The 18,183-nt window shown below is 41.0% G+C and overlaps 1 protein-coding gene across 4 annotated transcripts in view; it reads right to left on the bottom strand.

Annotated features, from left to right (window-relative positions):
• Positions 1–17,914, bottom strand: part of epha7 (eph receptor A7) — a 107,774-nt gene extending 89,860 nt beyond the window's left edge. For all 4 annotated transcript variants that reach the window (XM_088286818.1, XM_088286820.1, XM_088286819.1 and 1 more), the window contains exons 1-3: positions 17,555–17,914; positions 16,682–16,746; positions 14,594–15,263 (exon numbers count right to left, since the gene is read on the bottom strand). In XM_088286818.1, coding sequence (XP_088142944.1) covers positions 14,594–15,263; positions 16,682–16,746; positions 17,555–17,648 — 829 coding nt within the window. In that variant the 5' untranslated portion in view covers positions 17,649–17,914. The remainder of the gene's footprint in view (positions 1–14,593; positions 15,264–16,681; positions 16,747–17,554) is intronic.
• Positions 17,915–18,183: the final 269 nt, after the last annotated feature.

Raw genomic sequence — 18,183 nt, 5'->3', positions numbered from 1 at the left:
CATTTACGCTATAAGAGCGCTCGAGTCAACATAGCCAATGCCAGGGGAGGGATGTCACTAGTCACCACACTACTTCACGATTTTAAATCAAAACCAAAACTATAACTGAACAGCATACACGCAAACAATGAAACAAAGAAATAAAATTAACACAAAACATGCATCTCTCATGCCATTCATATCCCAAAAAGAAATAAAAATAACACAAAAAGAGTAGGCGGCACGGTGGATGACTGGTTAGCACAGTGAGAGACAGCATCGGTCGTGGGTTCAATCCTGGCTCCGGCCATCCTGTGTGGAGTTTGCATGTTCTCCCCATGCCTGCGTGGGTTTCCTCCGGGTACTCCGGTTTCCTCCCACATTCCAAAAACATGCATGGCAGGTCGATTGAACACTCTAAATTGCCCCAAGATATGAGTGTGAGCGCGGATGGTTGTTCGTCGCTGAGTGCCCTGCGATTGGCTGGCAACCAGTACAGGGTGTCCCCCACCTACTGCCCGAAGATAGCTGGGATAGGCTCCAGCGCCTCCTGCGACCCTAGTGAGGAGAAGCGGTATAGATAATGGATGGACAAAAAGAGTACTGAGGCATTCTGGGAGCCTATCAGCCTCAGCCAATCAGATGGCTGGTTAGAGAGATGTGAGTGATGTGCTTTGGACCGTGTGTTTTTTTTAGTCTGTTGTCTAAATCTGTGATGTTTCTTACTTGCAATAACATGAATGATAAAACAGACTAAGGCATCGTGGACATGCCCTTTTGTCCAGCTTTCTCCCGCACATACATACTGGTCTGTTCTGATTGTGTACAGTAATCCCTCGCTATATAGCGCTTCACCTAACGTGGCTTCGCGGATTTTTTTTACAGTGATATTGTGCCCTGTGTAGCGGCCCCTTGGATTTCGAATGAGGACACAGAGAGTTTCAAATGGGTGTCGATAATCTTTTGTCTCTGAACAAGAATCTTCAGCATTCTGCACCGTGAAAACTACAGAAGAACAGAAAAACACAAATTGTAATAGTAGTTTCACAAATAATTCACATATCAATCATGTATAAACAACGCTACTGTAACGGCAGGAATTCACTTTTCTCGTAAGCTTTGATAATCAGTGCGGGAAGTCGAAGGTAGTTCTGACCCGTCCGTCGTGGCACATTATTTTATCCACAGCTTTCACTTTCATTTAAGTACTCACATGGACCCAAAGGAACTCTTTTGTCTTCTTGTATTAAAAGTTTCACAATCCAGTACAGTCAGCAATGTCGTTCAGTACAACGAATGGATAACATCTACTTGAACTATGAGAACGCTACGGGAACGGTCAAAAGCTGTTTTGTTTCCATGACTACCAGCACATCGTCTACTCTGCATGCGCAGGAATCACAAATCAGAATAATCAAATTAACTACACCATTATTTACAACACAGTTTACCTATAAACAGATTAATCTTTGTAAATTCTTAACATAAAATAAAATATAGCACAATAAGAACTGGCTCTTACAGCTCCTATCAAGTCAATACAAGGGAATGAAGAAATACAAATGAATTAAATTACACAATTTCAATTTGCCATCCAACTAATAATTAACATTTTGAATATATTAAACATTTTATACACTACCGTACCTCATTCCGCTCTCCAAGGGCGCTAGTTAACTGTTCCGACAGTCAGCTATCTTGCCTTAGCTTGGGATACACATCTAGATTCTGACCTACGGACAATGTAAAATAAAATCACAATATAATTTTTTTCCCAAAACAATCAAAATAATGCTCTGGACCTATTGTGTATTATTATAGATGGCTTTTTTTACCGCTCCTCTGTCAACATATGAGCACACGTCTCAAAGTGAAGCAACCCGGAAGTTGAATAATTAAAAAAAGATAAAGAAGAACGCTTAAAACGAACGCAGCAATGCCACAAGGTGGCCCTGCAGGACCACAACTTCCCATCTACACGCACAAACAAACCACAACAATGCATCATATCAAATGCATTGCAAAATAAAAATGAAAAAAATAAAGCTGACTACTTTGCGGATTTCACGTATCGCGGGTTATTTATGGAACGTATCCCCCACGATAAACGAGGGATTACTGTATTTACAGAATTTAGTTGTCACAGCCTGCACACAGTAGTCTAAGACTTCAACCAGCAGGTTGTGCTAACATGCACTCTGAAATGTTCAATGGGGCATCAGGATCGTTGCTAGGGTGAATACCATGTGTCCATATCTATGGGCCTCAGTCGGTTACACAAGGCACGCCGCAGTTCAGGGCGCCTCGTCTGTTTTGGGGAAGATTTGGGACTTTAAAGTGTCACTTATGGTTGTGAAAATACGGCAGTCCAAAAATTGGGAAAGCAGCAAAAAAATTCCACTCTAGCCTGTATATTTAAACTCGCTGTTACTGTTGCTACAGTACTGTACAAACTGGGTTATGTTGTCATTGTGCATTACTGTTGGAGGGTATTTTGGGTCATTCATGTTCTGTTGTGCTGCTGTTTCCATGTGTCTTTGAATGCATGAGGTTTGCCAGTGCTGTTGGACAAGAGTATAAAGATACAGTGGAACAGATGATCCAATTTTTTTTTTAACAAATATTGCTTCAGTTCACACATTTACAGCATCCAAAAACAGTTGTCAGTTATGCTTCCTCCTGCAGTGTAAACATTGTTTGCGCCGTGCCTCAAATATTTCAAATCTGCTGCAAATTATGGCTCCCAAGAAAATGAAAAGTGAGGCCACACATAGAGCAAGTAGGAAGCCTAATCATACTGCACTGTTGAAAAACTAAATAAACGATAAACATGAGAATGGTGTTTGTGATTCTCATCTCACTATGCTGTTTCGTTTTGTGAAATTTTCCATCTGTGGATGCATGACTGCACCCTGTGCTATTCTTGAGAATTAAGAGACAGAATAGGGTTCATTTATGTCTACATTTCTTTTTAACTAAACCAAGTGAAATGGACTGACGCAAAGTACATAGGAGTGCTGTGGTCTGACGAGTCCACATTTCGAAGTCTTTGTGGAAATGATGGATGTCGTGCCCTCCGGGCCAAAGTGGAAAAAAGACTATCTAGATTGTTATCACCGCAAAGGTCAAAAGCGAGCATCGTAATAGGTATGGGGGTGTGTTTGTGCCAATGGCATGGGTAACATGGACATCTCTGACATGACACATGAATGCTGAACGGTAAGGACAGGTTTCCAACAAACTTACTGCCATCCAAGCGTCTTTTTTAGGGTCACCCCTGCTTATTTCAGCAAGGCAATGCCAGGCCACATTCTGCATGTGTTACAACTTTGTGGCTTTGTGGTAAAAGAGTACAAGTGCTTCAACAAGGTAACAACTACTTCTAGACTCCAACAAATTAAGTTTGTTTTCATTGTGCTATAAATATGCACAAAATTATAAGATGGAAGTTAGATGTAGGGCTGGGCGATATGACCTCAAGTCAATAGCCCAATAAATTGAGCAATTTTACCTCTAACGATTAATGCACGATAAATTCCCCCCATTGACCAAAATAAATATAAATGCAGGAAAAGCATATTCACTGCTTTTTTTTAATTGACCAACTGGTACACATTACTTTCAATGAAAAATAAAAACACAAATATCATTTGTATAAACATTCTAAATAGCTTGCTTTGCATGACTTGAAAATGTCACAAAGAACAGGAGAAAAAGGGTACCTCTCGCTAAATCTTTTTCTGCAAATAGATTGCGCCAAGATGCTCCCATGCAGGCTCAGCTGCATTTCTTACAGTTAAATGAAAACAAACATCTGTTTAAAGTTTACTACGGCAAATATTTTTCTATTAATTGTGAGTTGTAGGAGACTGACATTTATTCAAATTTGAGCAAAGTCTGTTTCCTCCCGGGCTGGCATTTTACTTCTGATTGACTGCTACCCACTGCACAAGGAACCAATCAGATGGTGCTGTGGGACGGCCGATCTGCTTCTGCAGGCAGGACCACCAGCACAGCACAGCACAGCACAGCACAGAGAGAGAGAGAGAGAGAGAGAGATGCTGCAGCGAGCCAAAATAAACCAGCTTTTAATTTATCAGCCTTCAAAGTTTAAAAAAAAAAAGGCAGATTCCAATAATTGGCAAAATGCCAAATAGTGGCCCTGATAATCAGCCTGGCCAATAATCGGCTTAATCACTAATCGGGTGCCCTGTCTGTTTTGGGCGATATTTGGGACTTTTAACTGCACCTTATGGTATAAAAAAATACGGTATGTACAACTCAAACCTTATCAAGTACCGCTTACGTGGAGCCAAAATACTCTCAAAATTTTTTATTGTTTCAAAAGGATTTAAGAACTCTGGACGTTTTTTACATTTGTCTTCTTCTCTGGATCTCTGGGGGGGACTGGGAGTTACATAAGTGATTGCGTTTCCAACAGACAACTGAAGTATGAGCCGCAGCTCTGAAGTCTCCCAGAGGGACTGAGGCACTGACAGCAATGCTCTCTCTCTCTCTCTCACTTTCTCTAACTCTAGGTGGCTAGACCCCAGGCCCTAGAAACAGATCACTTTCACCCTCATACCACGGGGACACAACAAAAGAACACCAGAGACACCATCTTCTGGTAAAGAAATTTCCTGTCTGATCACAACCCTCTCAGTGAGCAGGGAGGCACTGACAAAAAAAAGGCATCTGTGCGACAGTTCAGCGAAAAGGGCCAAAAGCTTAGAACGTTAAGTGGCATAGAATCGAGGATTGACAGCAGGGTCTCAACCTGTTAGTGCAACTAGAGAAGATGAGGGCTGCGACAAAAGAAAAAAAGCTTCTTTTGTCTTGCAGTAGGAGAAGGGTTGGGGAGGGGAGTCTTCTGGTCATCAGGGGTCAATTGCTACAATCCATCTTCCATCTTGACAGTGCCCTGTCAGCCAGTGCACTCACGTAACTAAACACATCAAGCAGGCTTTTATGTGGCGCTGTAGTAGTCTTCAGCCAATATTCACAGACCCAATGCATGGCATAACTGAACTTGTCACCATAGAAAAATACACTAATTGATCCAACAGCATTTCGGGAATTAGCAGTTTTAAATTGAAAATGATCTTAATGATTATATCTCAATGATTGTCGATTATCAAAAACTGCGAGCGATGAATGTGATAATCAGTTGTCGATCCATCGTTGGACCTCAAGTTAAGTGTATTTATATGTTCACAATCCAGCACTGAAAGCAAATCAGCAGCTTTTGTGGACCTCAAGAGACAGTTCTAGCAAGCATTCTGTGACTTTCTAGCACAATATTTTCTGGACTATAAGTCGCACTTTTTTTCATTGGCTTGCTGGTCCTGCGACTTAATACAATGAAGCGATGTATACATGAAAAAAAAGTGATTTTACAGACAGCCACAACAGGGCACTCTAAATGTATGCATCGATAGCTCCTACAATTGAGAATAATCGAATACAAATACTCAAGAGAATCATATTCTGCAGACTACGACGTTGCAAGTGGTGAAATTTGCATCTGAACCGTAATCTAGCAGCAGTGAGAAAGATTGGAGTGAATGAGAAACTCATTAGGGCTGGCAAAAGGGCTACTTTTACTGATGAAGAAAACAAAAAATTCTGAAAGTTCATCAGAAGCTGCTTAAACAAGTCTTGTCAACAGTGCAGTCCATGCTCAGATACGAATCTAAAGGACTTTGCAGGAGGATCTTCTTGATGCTAATACTTCACGCAACTCAACTGCTCCCTTACAGAGCAAATTACAGCGATGTCCCAAAAACATGAAAATTAACACGGGAAACCTTTTCTGTTCACATTTATTTTTTGTGTAGCTAAATTACCTTCATTGTGTCAGCGTATCTTACACCTATTCAGCATGTTCTCTATTCTGTTAATAAATTATGTTATAACTTGCCTTCCCAGATGAAATGTCTAATCAATTACAAATAAATTAGTAAACAGTGTGGTATTGATGTCAATGTAAATCGTTTTTTTCTTCATCCAACAAAACAAAATGAATGTGCAACAGTGAAGCATCAAACTCATACCAAATTAGTTTTGGAAGGGACATAACATGTTTGCGTTTAGCACACCTTGTAAGTGATAGCATAAGCATTTCTCGCCCATTTTTAGGGGTGCCAAAGCACTCTTAAAGTAAATCAAATATCTACAAAATTTCAGAGAGCTGAAGATTTTATTTTATGTGTCCTTTTTTAACATGCTAGAAAAGAAAAAAATTATACAGTGGTAAAAGCCAGAGCTGGGCACTTGACCCTTTTTTGCCAGTCAGTCCCCCGCCCTTGGGCCACGATCTCTTTACCCACCGGCCTTATTCATAAAAATTGTCAGCACTCAGCCCAGTGGGGTTATAAGACATTTGATCGGACACATTTTCTAGCAAGGAAATAGGGCTGCGTGTACATTTTTTTTCAAAGGAGGCTGTACTGTGTTCACATTTTTACTTTGTTGGTTATTTTTTCTGCCTTGTGCAATGCAGTGTTGTCTTTTCCTTTCTGTATGCTCTCTCTATTACTGTATTCTGTATTGTAATAACATGGTCTGTCCACAACAAATTACAAGACCAATAGTAAATGCAAAAGTTTATATGAATCTTGACCAGTCTCAGAGGTCACATTTATAATTTCGAAGAATTGTCATTCAAACTTTAGCGACAGTTTACATTACAGTTTCCCTACAGTGTACTCTATTGCAATTACAATTACGTAACGATTTGTCATTCTGATAGCTGATAGATGTTCATCAACCTAATTATTTACCTTTGTGGGATGAACTATAGGAATTCTGAGGGACTAGTTTTGTAAGTAACCGTGAGATTTTGCAACATGTAGTTTTGAAAAATGCACTTACTGTTTTGCAAATGTTGACAATATTCTACAGATGGACCAAAGTGACTGATAAAAACTGTAATTTAACCAGTGCCCACTGTGGCAGACCTGTATTATAATGGTTAATTCATTCACTGCCATAGACGTATATAGAAGCCAAAAAGTCCCGAACACCTTAAACTGATCCTCAAATTTCCCCTGAGTGACAGATTCAAACAGCATTGCTAAATGATTTTAGTTTATATAAATTTGATTAATTATGATAAAATATTATAATCGCTTCACAGCACTAATATATATATATATATATAGGGTGCTGGAGCCTATCCCAGCTGACTATGGGCAAAAGGCGCACTACACCCTGAACTGGTCGCCAGCCAGTCACAGGGCAGACGTAGACACCGTGGGAACTGAACCCACGCAGCCCGTACACAACTCGGGCGAGTGTATCACTACACCATCAGTGACTATATATATATATATATGTATACAGTAATACCTCGCTACTTCGCGGTTCACCTTTCGCGGATTTCAGTGATTCGCGGGTCTAAAAAAAATATTCAAAAATTAAAAATATCAAAAAATATTAAATATATTATCTATAGCCGCTACACCGCCTCCTGCATCCTTTACGCCACCTCCTATAGCCACTACGCCGCCTCCTGCAGCTTCTCCTGCATCGTCTGTGTCAAGCTTGCTTGTAGCGCGGTGAAGGAGGAGGACCCAAAATGCACGGAAGCCAGGCAAGGGTAACTTAAAAGGAATTTAATGAGGGAACTTAAGAGGGCAAACCAGATACTGGGAGAAAACAAACTGACGTGACAAAGTGCAAAATAACGAAGAGGAACTAAACGTGACTAAACAGAACAAAATGACAAGGAAAACAGGGACAGTGACCAATAACTTATGCGCGTGAACGAGAAAGAGAACGATATCAGGACTCGGCCATGACAGTCAGGGAAAGGAAGCAGAGGGAGCAATGTTCCGATGCCAAGCAGTCGGTCCTGAGCGCTTAAGTAGTCCTGGTAATTATGAAGTCAATGTGAAACAGCTGCGTGACTGACGAGGAACCGGTGTGTGGCTGGTGGGCGCGTCTCTCCAGCCATGATGACACGGGACGGGAACGAGCGCTGGAGGAAACGCCCCCACTCAGCTGGGACAACAAAACAAAGACATGGCATGACCGAAACGGGACGTGACAAAAACAAACAAAGACCTGACATTACCGACACGGGTCATGACAGTCTGCGGCGTCATCCGAGGAGCAGTAAAGCTCTTCATGCCCCTGTGCAGTCATTCATCGTTATTACCTCATTGTACTGCACAGGTCTTTTCATCAACTACGCTTAGAAGAACTTATTGTAAGAGGTCAGTTAAATGTTGTTTTTGTTAATCTCGCGGGTAGGCGAGGTAGCGGGGAGGACCCAAAGATGCGGGGAAGCCAAGGCACGGGTAACTTGAAGGGAGTTTAATTAACGACAAAACAGGAAGGCAAACGAGGTAACTGGACAAACACAAACGTGGCGGGATGCGAAAATAACAGAAGGTGAACAGAACGTGACTAGACTGAAAAGTGACGGGGAGCAAGGACAGTGACAAGTTACAAATGAACGTGAACGAGAACGGGATGAACGAGCAATCGGGGCAAACGCGAATAGAGGGTGTAGCGGGAGCAATGCACCGACGCCAAGCAGTCGGCAAGGGGTGTTTAAATAGTCCGGTAATTAACAGTACAAATGAGAGTCAGCTAACGGGGAACCGGTGTGTGCGTCTCATCAGCCGGGCGAGACAGGGCGGGAACGAGCGCTGGCGGAAAACGCCCCCACTCAGCTGAGAAAACAACACGAAAGCATGGCATGGGACGTGACAATAATACTAATCAACAACCCTGACATGACCGACACGGGTCATGACAGTTTTATTGTTTGATTGTTTAACACGAATCTCTCTCTCTACACCCATTTTCTATATGGTATGGTACAATTTTATTCATGTACAGGTATTACTGTAATCTTAAACCCCCAGAAATAGAAATTATAAATGTTAATTTGTTGCGCAAAACGACGGACTAATTATGTTAGCTAATTGTAGTGTTTGCTTGTTTTTGAAAGCTGATAACGATAATTGGTTGTTCGTAAGTAAATTGTTCGGTAGACCAGTGTTCTAGACCCTCAATTGTTATTGTAAACAGACAACATATTTTACAGGGTTTTTTTTGTTATAACATGAATGTCACTCTCTCTCTCTCTAGCCGTATATATATATATATATATATATGTATATATATATATATATATATATTTATTTATTCATTTTTTTTTAAGCATTTTTGAAGGTGCGCCGCTACTTCGCGGATTTTCAGTTTTCGCGGGTGGTCTCGGTCCCCATTAACCGCGATAACCGGGGTATTACTGTATATCCATCCATCCATCTTCTGTACCGCTTCTCCTCACTAAGGTCGCGGGGGGTGCTGGAGCCTATCACAGCGATCTTCGGGCAGTAGGCAGGGGACACCCTGAACTGGTTGCCAGCCAATTGCAGGGCACACAGAGACGAACAACCATCCGTGCTCACACTCATACCTGTTCAATCGGCCTGCCATGCATGTTTTTGGAATGTGGGAGGAAACCGGAGTACCCGGAGGAAACCCACGCAAGCACGGGGAGAACATGCAAACTCAACACAGGATGGCCGGAGTGTGAGTATATATATATATATATTATATTAGAGGTATCAGAAAAACGCGTTATTAATGGGATTAATCCAACCCCCTTTTAACGCTGTAAATTTTTTTAACGACCAATTAAGACTCTTCTTGGCCTAATAAATAATGTAGTCCTATGACGTAGCGCTGGCGATGGAAAAACTCCAACACCTTACCAGATCTTACGAGACCGGCGAAAAAACATCAAGCACGCGAAATTTAGGACACGCCTGCATGGGCTTGCTGTGTGGAGTTTTCGCGGGTTTATAGAACTAAAAGCATCCTAGCAAGTGGTAAAAATTACGCCAATTCAATTTTGATTTTTTTAACGTTACCTAACTGTGTCATTGATAAGATCAAAGTCATTTGAGTGTATTGCCTTCGTGAACTGAACTACCATCGCAGCACGTGCAGTTTAAAATACCATCTGAAGGCCAACCACACCGCTGATGACAATTCTCCAGCCCCTTGTCAAACTCAGGCATCCATGGATAATTTGCGACAGAAACCGATGGATGGATCAACGAAAAAGAGGCTCGCCGAAGCCATACCTAATGGGTGTCCACTGCGTGTTAGCATCGTGGAGGACGAAGGTCTGGCTGAAATACTTCGCATTGCGTCCAACGACTGCACTTACGATTTGTCCTCGAGATACGCCATTGCAACCTGCATTCAAGACTTGCAGGAAGCGGAGAAGGCGGAAGCAGTCGTGCTCACCAGTGATTACTGGAATTCTCTCAGTAAACACAACTACCTCGGTGTGACAGCCCATTATTTTGACCCATTACATTTGCACTTTGTTTGCATTTTATATTTCTTATATTACTCCAATTTGATCCCTTAGAAAGGCTCTTGAGATGCTGTTTGGTGTGACTTTGTTTGTGTGCATAAAAACAAAAACAAAAATAATTCTCATATATTAAAGGTATTACAATTTAATAAAATATTGGGACAAAAAAATAAAGGGATTTTTTTTTACAATGAATAAAATGGGCGATTAACTACGAGTTAACTATAAAAATATTATTTGTATTAAGTTAATTTTGTCTTCTTATTATTCATATTTTGACTGATTCATTTCTAGCAGACAATATCGTTTTAGGTTGTTTCACAGGTCAGTCATGCCCTCATGGAACATCAGATGATGAAGACGAGTCATGTGACACTCTGAAGAAGGCGAAAGTCTCGCCGAAACATGTCAGGTAATGAAACGACCTAAAACGATATTGTCTACTATAAATGAATCAGTCAAAATATAAATCTGAAAAAATTTGATTAATTATGATAAAATATTATAATCGCTTCACAGCACTAATATATATATATATATATATATATATATATATATATATATATATATATATATATATATATATATATATATATATACACACAGTGAAACCCCGGTTATCGCGGTTAATGGGGACCGAGACCACCCGCGAAAACTGAAAATCCGCGAAGTAGCGGCGCCCCTTCAAAAATGCTTAAAAAAACCTATACAGGTATACAGTATACCCCCCTGTATACAGTACACCATATAGAATACGGGTAGAGAGAGAGAGAGAGTGAAATTCATGTTATAACCAAAAAAAACAAATTATTATTAAAACTTATTATTTTTTTATTCCCCAGCCAATATTTTTGTATTTATTCAATTACTTCTTTTTGTATTTATTTAATTACTTCGACTTTTACCTGCTGGTACGCCGTCCGGTGTGCCCTGTGAAATGAAAGGTGGCATTCTTCTTTTATTTATTTATTCATTTATTCATTCATAACTGATAGCCTCGCGCTCCGCTCGTGCCCGGGCGGAAGAGGTGCTCCTCTTCGGCTTAATTGTCACGCACGCCGGACCTGCTCCCCCGAAGCGTGTCTCCGTTCGGTTGAACTCGGTTTCATTTCGCCCCGCTCGTGCCTCGGGCGGAAGGTGCTCCTCTTCGCCGTAATTGCCACGCACGCCGGCCGGCCTCCTCCGGAGCTCTCGTACGGTCCCGAACGGAGCGAAATGTCGCCCCGCTCGTGCCCCGGGCGGAAGGTGCTCCTCTTTGGCGTAATTGCCACGCACGCCGGCCGGTCTCCTCCGGAGCTCTCGTACGGTCCCGAACGGAGCGAAATTTCGCCCCGCTCGTGCCCCGGGCGGAGGGTGCTCCTCTTCGGCGTAATTGCTACGCACGCCGGCTGGCCTCCTCCGGAGCTCTGGTACGGTCCCGAACGGAGCGAAATGTCGCCCCGCTCATGCCCGGGCGGAAGGTGCTCCTCTTCGGCTTAACTGCCACGCACGCCGGCCGGAGCTCTGGTACGGTCCGAACCGCGCGAAACGTCGCCCCTGATCGTGCCCGGGGGAACGTGCTCTTCTTCGTCCACTCTCCTCTTCGCCCACGCTCTTCTTCGGCGCACGCCGGCCGTCTAACCGCTCCAGCGCCCCGTCGTGCCGCTCGGCGAAACTACAATGCCCCCGCGGAGCGGAGCGAATGGAGAGCCCCGATCGTGCCTGGGCAAAAAAGTTTTTAATTTTTTAATATTATTTTTAGACCCGCGAAGCACTGAACCCGCGAAAGGTGAACCGCGAAGTAGCGGGGTTTCACTGTATATATAAAGATGTCCTTTAATAGTCCCACAATGGGGAAATCTGCAGTGTTACAGCAGCGAAGATATAGATCACACCTAGGCGGCGCCATAATGTAGCCGTTAATGTATAACATTAGCAGCAGACATTCATAAAAAGCATGCGAATATACACAGTATATACGTATAGACACAAACCCCCATGTATATACGCACTTACATCCCACAACATATACAAGTGTAAAGAAACATTCCTAATGTCTGTCCATGGTACAGCGGGGTAATAAATAAAAACGCTGCAATGATAAAAAATGCTGAATGATAAAAATACAGCAATGATAAAAGTACTCTAATGATAAAAGTACTGCAATGATAAGAATACTGCAATGGTAAAAGTACTGCAATGCTAAAGTACTGCAATGATAGAAATACTGCAATGATAATAATACTGCAATGGTAAACAAAATACAACATTGGTCAATATTTAAGTACACCATTGAATAAAGTACAGTAGTGGTGTGTATTGCATCCTAGGATTGCACAGAAACAGAACCAACTCCCATTCCTCACATCTATTTAAATGTTGAGATGTCCATCGATATGTAGCTCCTGGACGTCATGACAATTGAAATCGACATCCGCATGATGAATTAGATTTTCATCTGATCCATCAAGGAGGTATCAAAATAAATGAGGACCCTGTGACTATTTGGCTTTCTGCTTTTTTTTCAGATGCAAAACACAGGCCTTTTGTCAAAGCGTCAAGCAGGGCTTCCACACACACTGGCTTTTGCAGTCAAACACCAGTTGCTTGACTGCCTAACAAAAGGGGCCCGTCATCTGTCAGTCTCCAACAAACTTCTTTTTAATTCCGACAGTCAAGTTGGATAGCTGCAGCATATCGGGGATGTTGTTTTGCATTATATTTCTTGTAAACAAGTACTAGAGGACTGACACAGAAGTCTCTTTTTATTGCATGAAGGTCTAAAGATCATTTTTCACATTGTGGTTAATTTCACAATGAATGTATGGTCCAACAAGGGCCCCCTCGCTCTCTCTCTCTCTCTGTGTCAAAATGACTATGAAACTATTTTCAAAATGGCACTTCTCTGTAAAATGAGCCAAGACAAACTGCTGGAACACTTCCAGTATTCTAACTCTGAGACCACACAACACAGCAAGCAAAGAAGACAGGTATTTAGCAGGACAGACTGCCACACAACTTGTTAAATAGAGAGAGGGTTGGCGGCTTAGGGGCATAAAGATGAGTGGTTCCTCCACAGTGACAGTGATGAATGAGGAGATCATAGCATGAATATTATCAAATGACCCTTACGACAACTTAGAAAGCGGATCCAACTAAAAATTTTGCGCAGTGTGTCAGAACCGTGCAACCTGCATATACCAATCCGTTCAGGAAATAGTCTTTTTTGGTATTAAAACTAAATAAAAAATACAGCTGAAACTTCCTTGCTGTAAAAATAAAAGGTGGACACATCACCGTTTTAATGATCTTGATCAAGAGACATTAATCTTTACCTTAGAAGGCAAAACGGCATTTGAGACCTTGCTGAAAGAGTTACAACAATAGCTCCTCCAGAACCAAATAACCTCCTTTCTAAACAGTCATAAACACTTTAAATTCATACAATGTTGTTAAGCTAATTAGAATTTGGATTGCTCTTGATCCATCTGCATCTAAAGTGAGTTTGTCTTGTTAATGTATTGAGCAGAGTGCTGATGTGACTTTCTTATTCTCAACGACATGTCAATATAAAGTTTGTGTGTGCCTTAACTAGTAAAAAGCGCAACGCAGAGGAAGCAACTTGCTCAAATATTTTCATTTGTTCTTGTAATGTCGCAGTAATAATGACATCCGTTCGCAAATGAACAGAAAGTAACATTCTCTGGGGATTTATAAAATACATAACAGCTAAAATTAAATGAATTCATTTGACATGCAAGCGCTTTGGATTTTGGTACTGACTACAGTAGCTCTCCTGGAAATAAACCAATGGCTTTTTTGTCCATGATGTACAATTGTTGTTGCCTGTGACAGTAAAAGTAGAAGTAGTAAGAAAAATAAAAGTGGATTTTGTAGTTGAACTGAGAAATGCTACGTATTAATAAACACACTGTACAACATATGATTGGATTTTTTTGTGTTTTGTGTTCCTTCGAGTCCTCTCTCACTGTGGTGCTACGGAGACACCAGCAAGATGCACGAAAACGCAACAAAAGCATGCTGGTCAATGCTGTTTTTTTACTAGCAGGGAAGTCAGGTGCCCAATAATTCAATGAGGATTTGGAGAGACAGAAAGTATGATTTTGATCATTAAAACAATAATGGGCCAACTGAGACTTCCTGAACTGTAAACAACACACTAGAGAGGGAAGTAGGGGGTGAGAATCTGTCGTAATTAATTCATGAACTGTCTGATGTCTAAATAATGAATTTTGCCAAGATCGTGAAAAGAAAATTAAAGCAACTCACGTTCACATGCGTCTCCTTTCTGATGAAATCCTGCTTTGCATATGCATTTCCCAATGGGCACCAGCCATTCCCCTTCAGCGCTGCAGTGCATCTTGGGAGAATTGTCAGCCTCCTCCTCAGCATTGTTTACACATATTCCGTCGACCTCCACTAGGGAGGAGAACTCTGATCCTGTCACGGTGTCTGGGAATATGGCCAGGTTCTCGATGATGGACCAGCACTTCTTGTAATAAACTTTAACAGAGACCAGGGCTATGCATGCCCCTACATCTTGAAAGGCCAGGTAAAAGCCTTGCCTGTATAGGGGGCCAATTATGCGCACTTCAGTATTGAGCTTCATCTTCCTCTCACCGAGGTCACCCTGAGTGAAGGATTCATCTGCTGCAATCGTGTCGATTTTAACATACTGGTTCTCTCGCATACTCCTACCCACCTCCGAATCTGTTTCCTGGTAATACAAGTTGAATGTCTCCTTGCAAGTTCCCACCACACCGGGTAAACTGTTACAATCCCTTAAGGTAAACTTGAGTTCCACAAAAATTCTCCGGGCGTTGCCCTTTTCGATCCAGTTAGTCCGAAGCCAGTTATTTTGATTAGGCTCCATGACTCTGCAAACCTGGTATGTGCGAATCGGTGTGTAGCTCTCATCCAAGCCGCTGATCTCTTCCCACTAAAAAAAAAAAAAAAAAAGATTAGAGGTGCAATGATTATTAAATTAATAAACAACAAATCCATTATCAAATTAATTAATAATTACTTTTGACAATCAATTGTTAAATACATTGTTTAATTTGCATATTCTGTAGTCCTTCATGATATCGTACTTATTTCTCTTTGTGGTGAATCAAAATGAAACATCTGCAAAGATCTGCATTTCCTTTGGAAAACATTGACCAACATTTTGCCCATTATCGGTTACAGAACGAATGAGTAAATAAATCTTAATTCATTTATGCTTGTACCATTTCTGCACTGTCAATTTGATATGTCCTGTTTTTCAACATAGGAGTGGAAATTACAACTTCATTTTTAAATTCATTATTTTTTTATTCATGATGTTGTTTTGTTATAAATTTGTATTTATTGCTATTAACAACGGCACAAAAGTACAGAAGAATCAGAATTGAAGTGGTTTATTAGATCAAACCCATCCCTACTCAACTGGAATATGTCGAATAAAAATCAACCATTCACGTTCAAACTCTCTTAAAAGGAGGTAGGACACATCTGCCACTTTTCAAAGTGACTCCGATCAAGAGAGAGTTCAGATGTTGTATGATTTTATGACTTTTTTTGCACTTTGTAGCAGAAGCCTGAAGATGTTTGTGTTAACAGTGACTGCATATATAAAAAAAAATGTTTCCTTAGACCATAGCATATTTTCACACGAGCATTTTGAAGATTTTTTTCATAGTCCCATGAAACTTTGGCTTGAAGTTTTGGGCCATTTAGTTGCTTATTTTTAGTTCCCCTCTCAAATATATGTTTTTCATGTGAATTGTAATGACTCTAAAATATGCTCAATTTCAAGTAACTGCTAATCTCATGCATTCATTCCAGTAAAGTAAACAGTCTATAATTACACTTCTAATAACAGTAGATGTTGCTTTATAAAATATACTTACTTCTATACATGTGAGTAACATATATATTTGAGTAGTGTTGTCATAAGTATCGATCATTTGAAACTTATCGATACTTACACTCCGGATACAATACAAATGTATCATGGTATCAATACCATGGTGCGTGCCCGCAGTGTCCAAGGATATGTCACACTGAGAGCCCTCATTGCGACCCAGCTTGCTGTTGCAGAGGGCCAAAATAGCATGCCTTTTTTGTTGATAAAAATATTTATTTTTTTTAAATATTTGTCAGTTTTTTTATCTTTGTGGTATCGAAAATGGTGTCCAGTATTTCCCTGGGAATCAATATAATTTGAATTTTTTGTGTCATGACAATATATTTTAAGAATACATTGACATATTTATTTTTTAAACAATCTTTTTTTTTTTTTTTTACAATATCTATGGAAATGGATTAATGCCATCATAATTGTGTTCCAATGCGGCGATACTGCACACTTACCCCATTGGGAGGATAGGAGATCCACTCCAATTCTGTCTGCTGTGCCTTGGAGTCCAGCAGAACCACTAATAGAACCAAGAGGCAGGAGGTTACGTTTCACTGGTGGCAATTCAGGTAGGTGCATTCTAAAACCCGTAATTTGATGATATATCTTAATAGCATGCAGCTGTTATAGAAAACTTTTTTAATTGAGCACAAAATAAGTCGCTTTGTTAAATAGATAGATAGATAGATAGATAGATAGATAGATAGATAGATAGATAGATAGATAGATAGATAGATAGATAGATAGATAGATAGATAGATAGATAGATAGATAGATAGATAGATAGATAGATAGATAGATAGATAGATAGGTAAGTCGGTATTTATTTATTTATTTCGAATTTTTACGGCCTCTTTAATGCCTCTGAGTGGATCGGAGACTGCTGTGAGTCTTCTTCAAAATCCACGGCGAGGAGGGAAGTAGACTCGATCCGGGAGGAAAACCCCTAAATGGACCACTCGCTCCGAACACGCAAGCGAACACTACGCTGACTTACGATAGTGATCGATAGAATAACCTGTTGACTTGTCGTAAAGGTATTAATTGCATGATCGGGTTCAATTCAGTTTGATCGGGACGCTTATTTGCGGCGACGAGAAAACATCGGAAATCGCTTCAGTCGTCCAGGAGCCGGACTGCGTTGATGTTAATTCCCACACACCAATATTACATAATTATATACGACTGCCTTTAACATCTGCGTTTTCCATCAAATACATGAAAAGGAAAAAAATACAATATCTTAAGTCCTACGACTTGTTTCCGTTTCTCTGGCGAGATTTAGAAAACGCAATAGGACGGTTAAAAGTAAAACTTAAGCAACTTACCTTCTTTTGCAGTTTGTGCTTCCCCAAGGTTTACTAAAAAACATAAATAAAGGTAAAATGGAATCCACTGCCAGGAGGTGTACGCGGAGACCATGCTGCAGCCTTGGTTACCAATCTAAAACCTCCAGTAATTCGCTGTACAGCCGCTTACGACGCCGCTTTCCATAAGGAACCGGCAGTATGTTCCAAATGGTGTTGTTCGTCACTCAGAGTTTTGCTGCTGCTGCTGTAGGGAGGAGATACTGTCGACGGTGATAGCAGTCGGAGACAGATGGGGGAGTTGTCCAATTATAGCCTTGGAAAGAAATCGTGTTGGGGAGAAGTGGGTAGGGGGAAATGGTCAGAGCGAGAATTGAGATGTTTTGGATTTCGTCAAACAAGGACAAGGGCTGCTCTCTCTCTCTCTCTCTTTCTCTATCTCTCTCTCCCTCTCTCTCTCTCTCTCTCGCTCTCTTGCTCTCTCTCGCTGTCCATTTCTCTCTCTCCATTCATCTCTCTCTCCCGCTCTCTCCCTCCCCATTCATCTCGGTCTCTCTCTCTCTCTCTCTCTCTCTCTCTCTCTCTCTACGCAAGTATCCATCAAATACTAGTTACATACCCATATACGGTAAACTAGTGTACGTACGTCT

The sequence above is a fragment of the Idiotropiscis lumnitzeri genome, chromosome 21 (genome assembly GCF_059441095.1).
Source record: "Idiotropiscis lumnitzeri isolate Australia: NSW breed Sydney's pygmy pipehorse chromosome 21, RoL_Ilum_1.0, whole genome shotgun sequence".
NCBI classification, from domain to species: domain Eukaryota; kingdom Metazoa; phylum Chordata; class Actinopteri; order Syngnathiformes; family Syngnathidae; genus Idiotropiscis; species Idiotropiscis lumnitzeri.
Note: the sequence above shows the minus strand (reverse complement) of the source record. Positions and strands in the feature narration are given on the sequence as shown.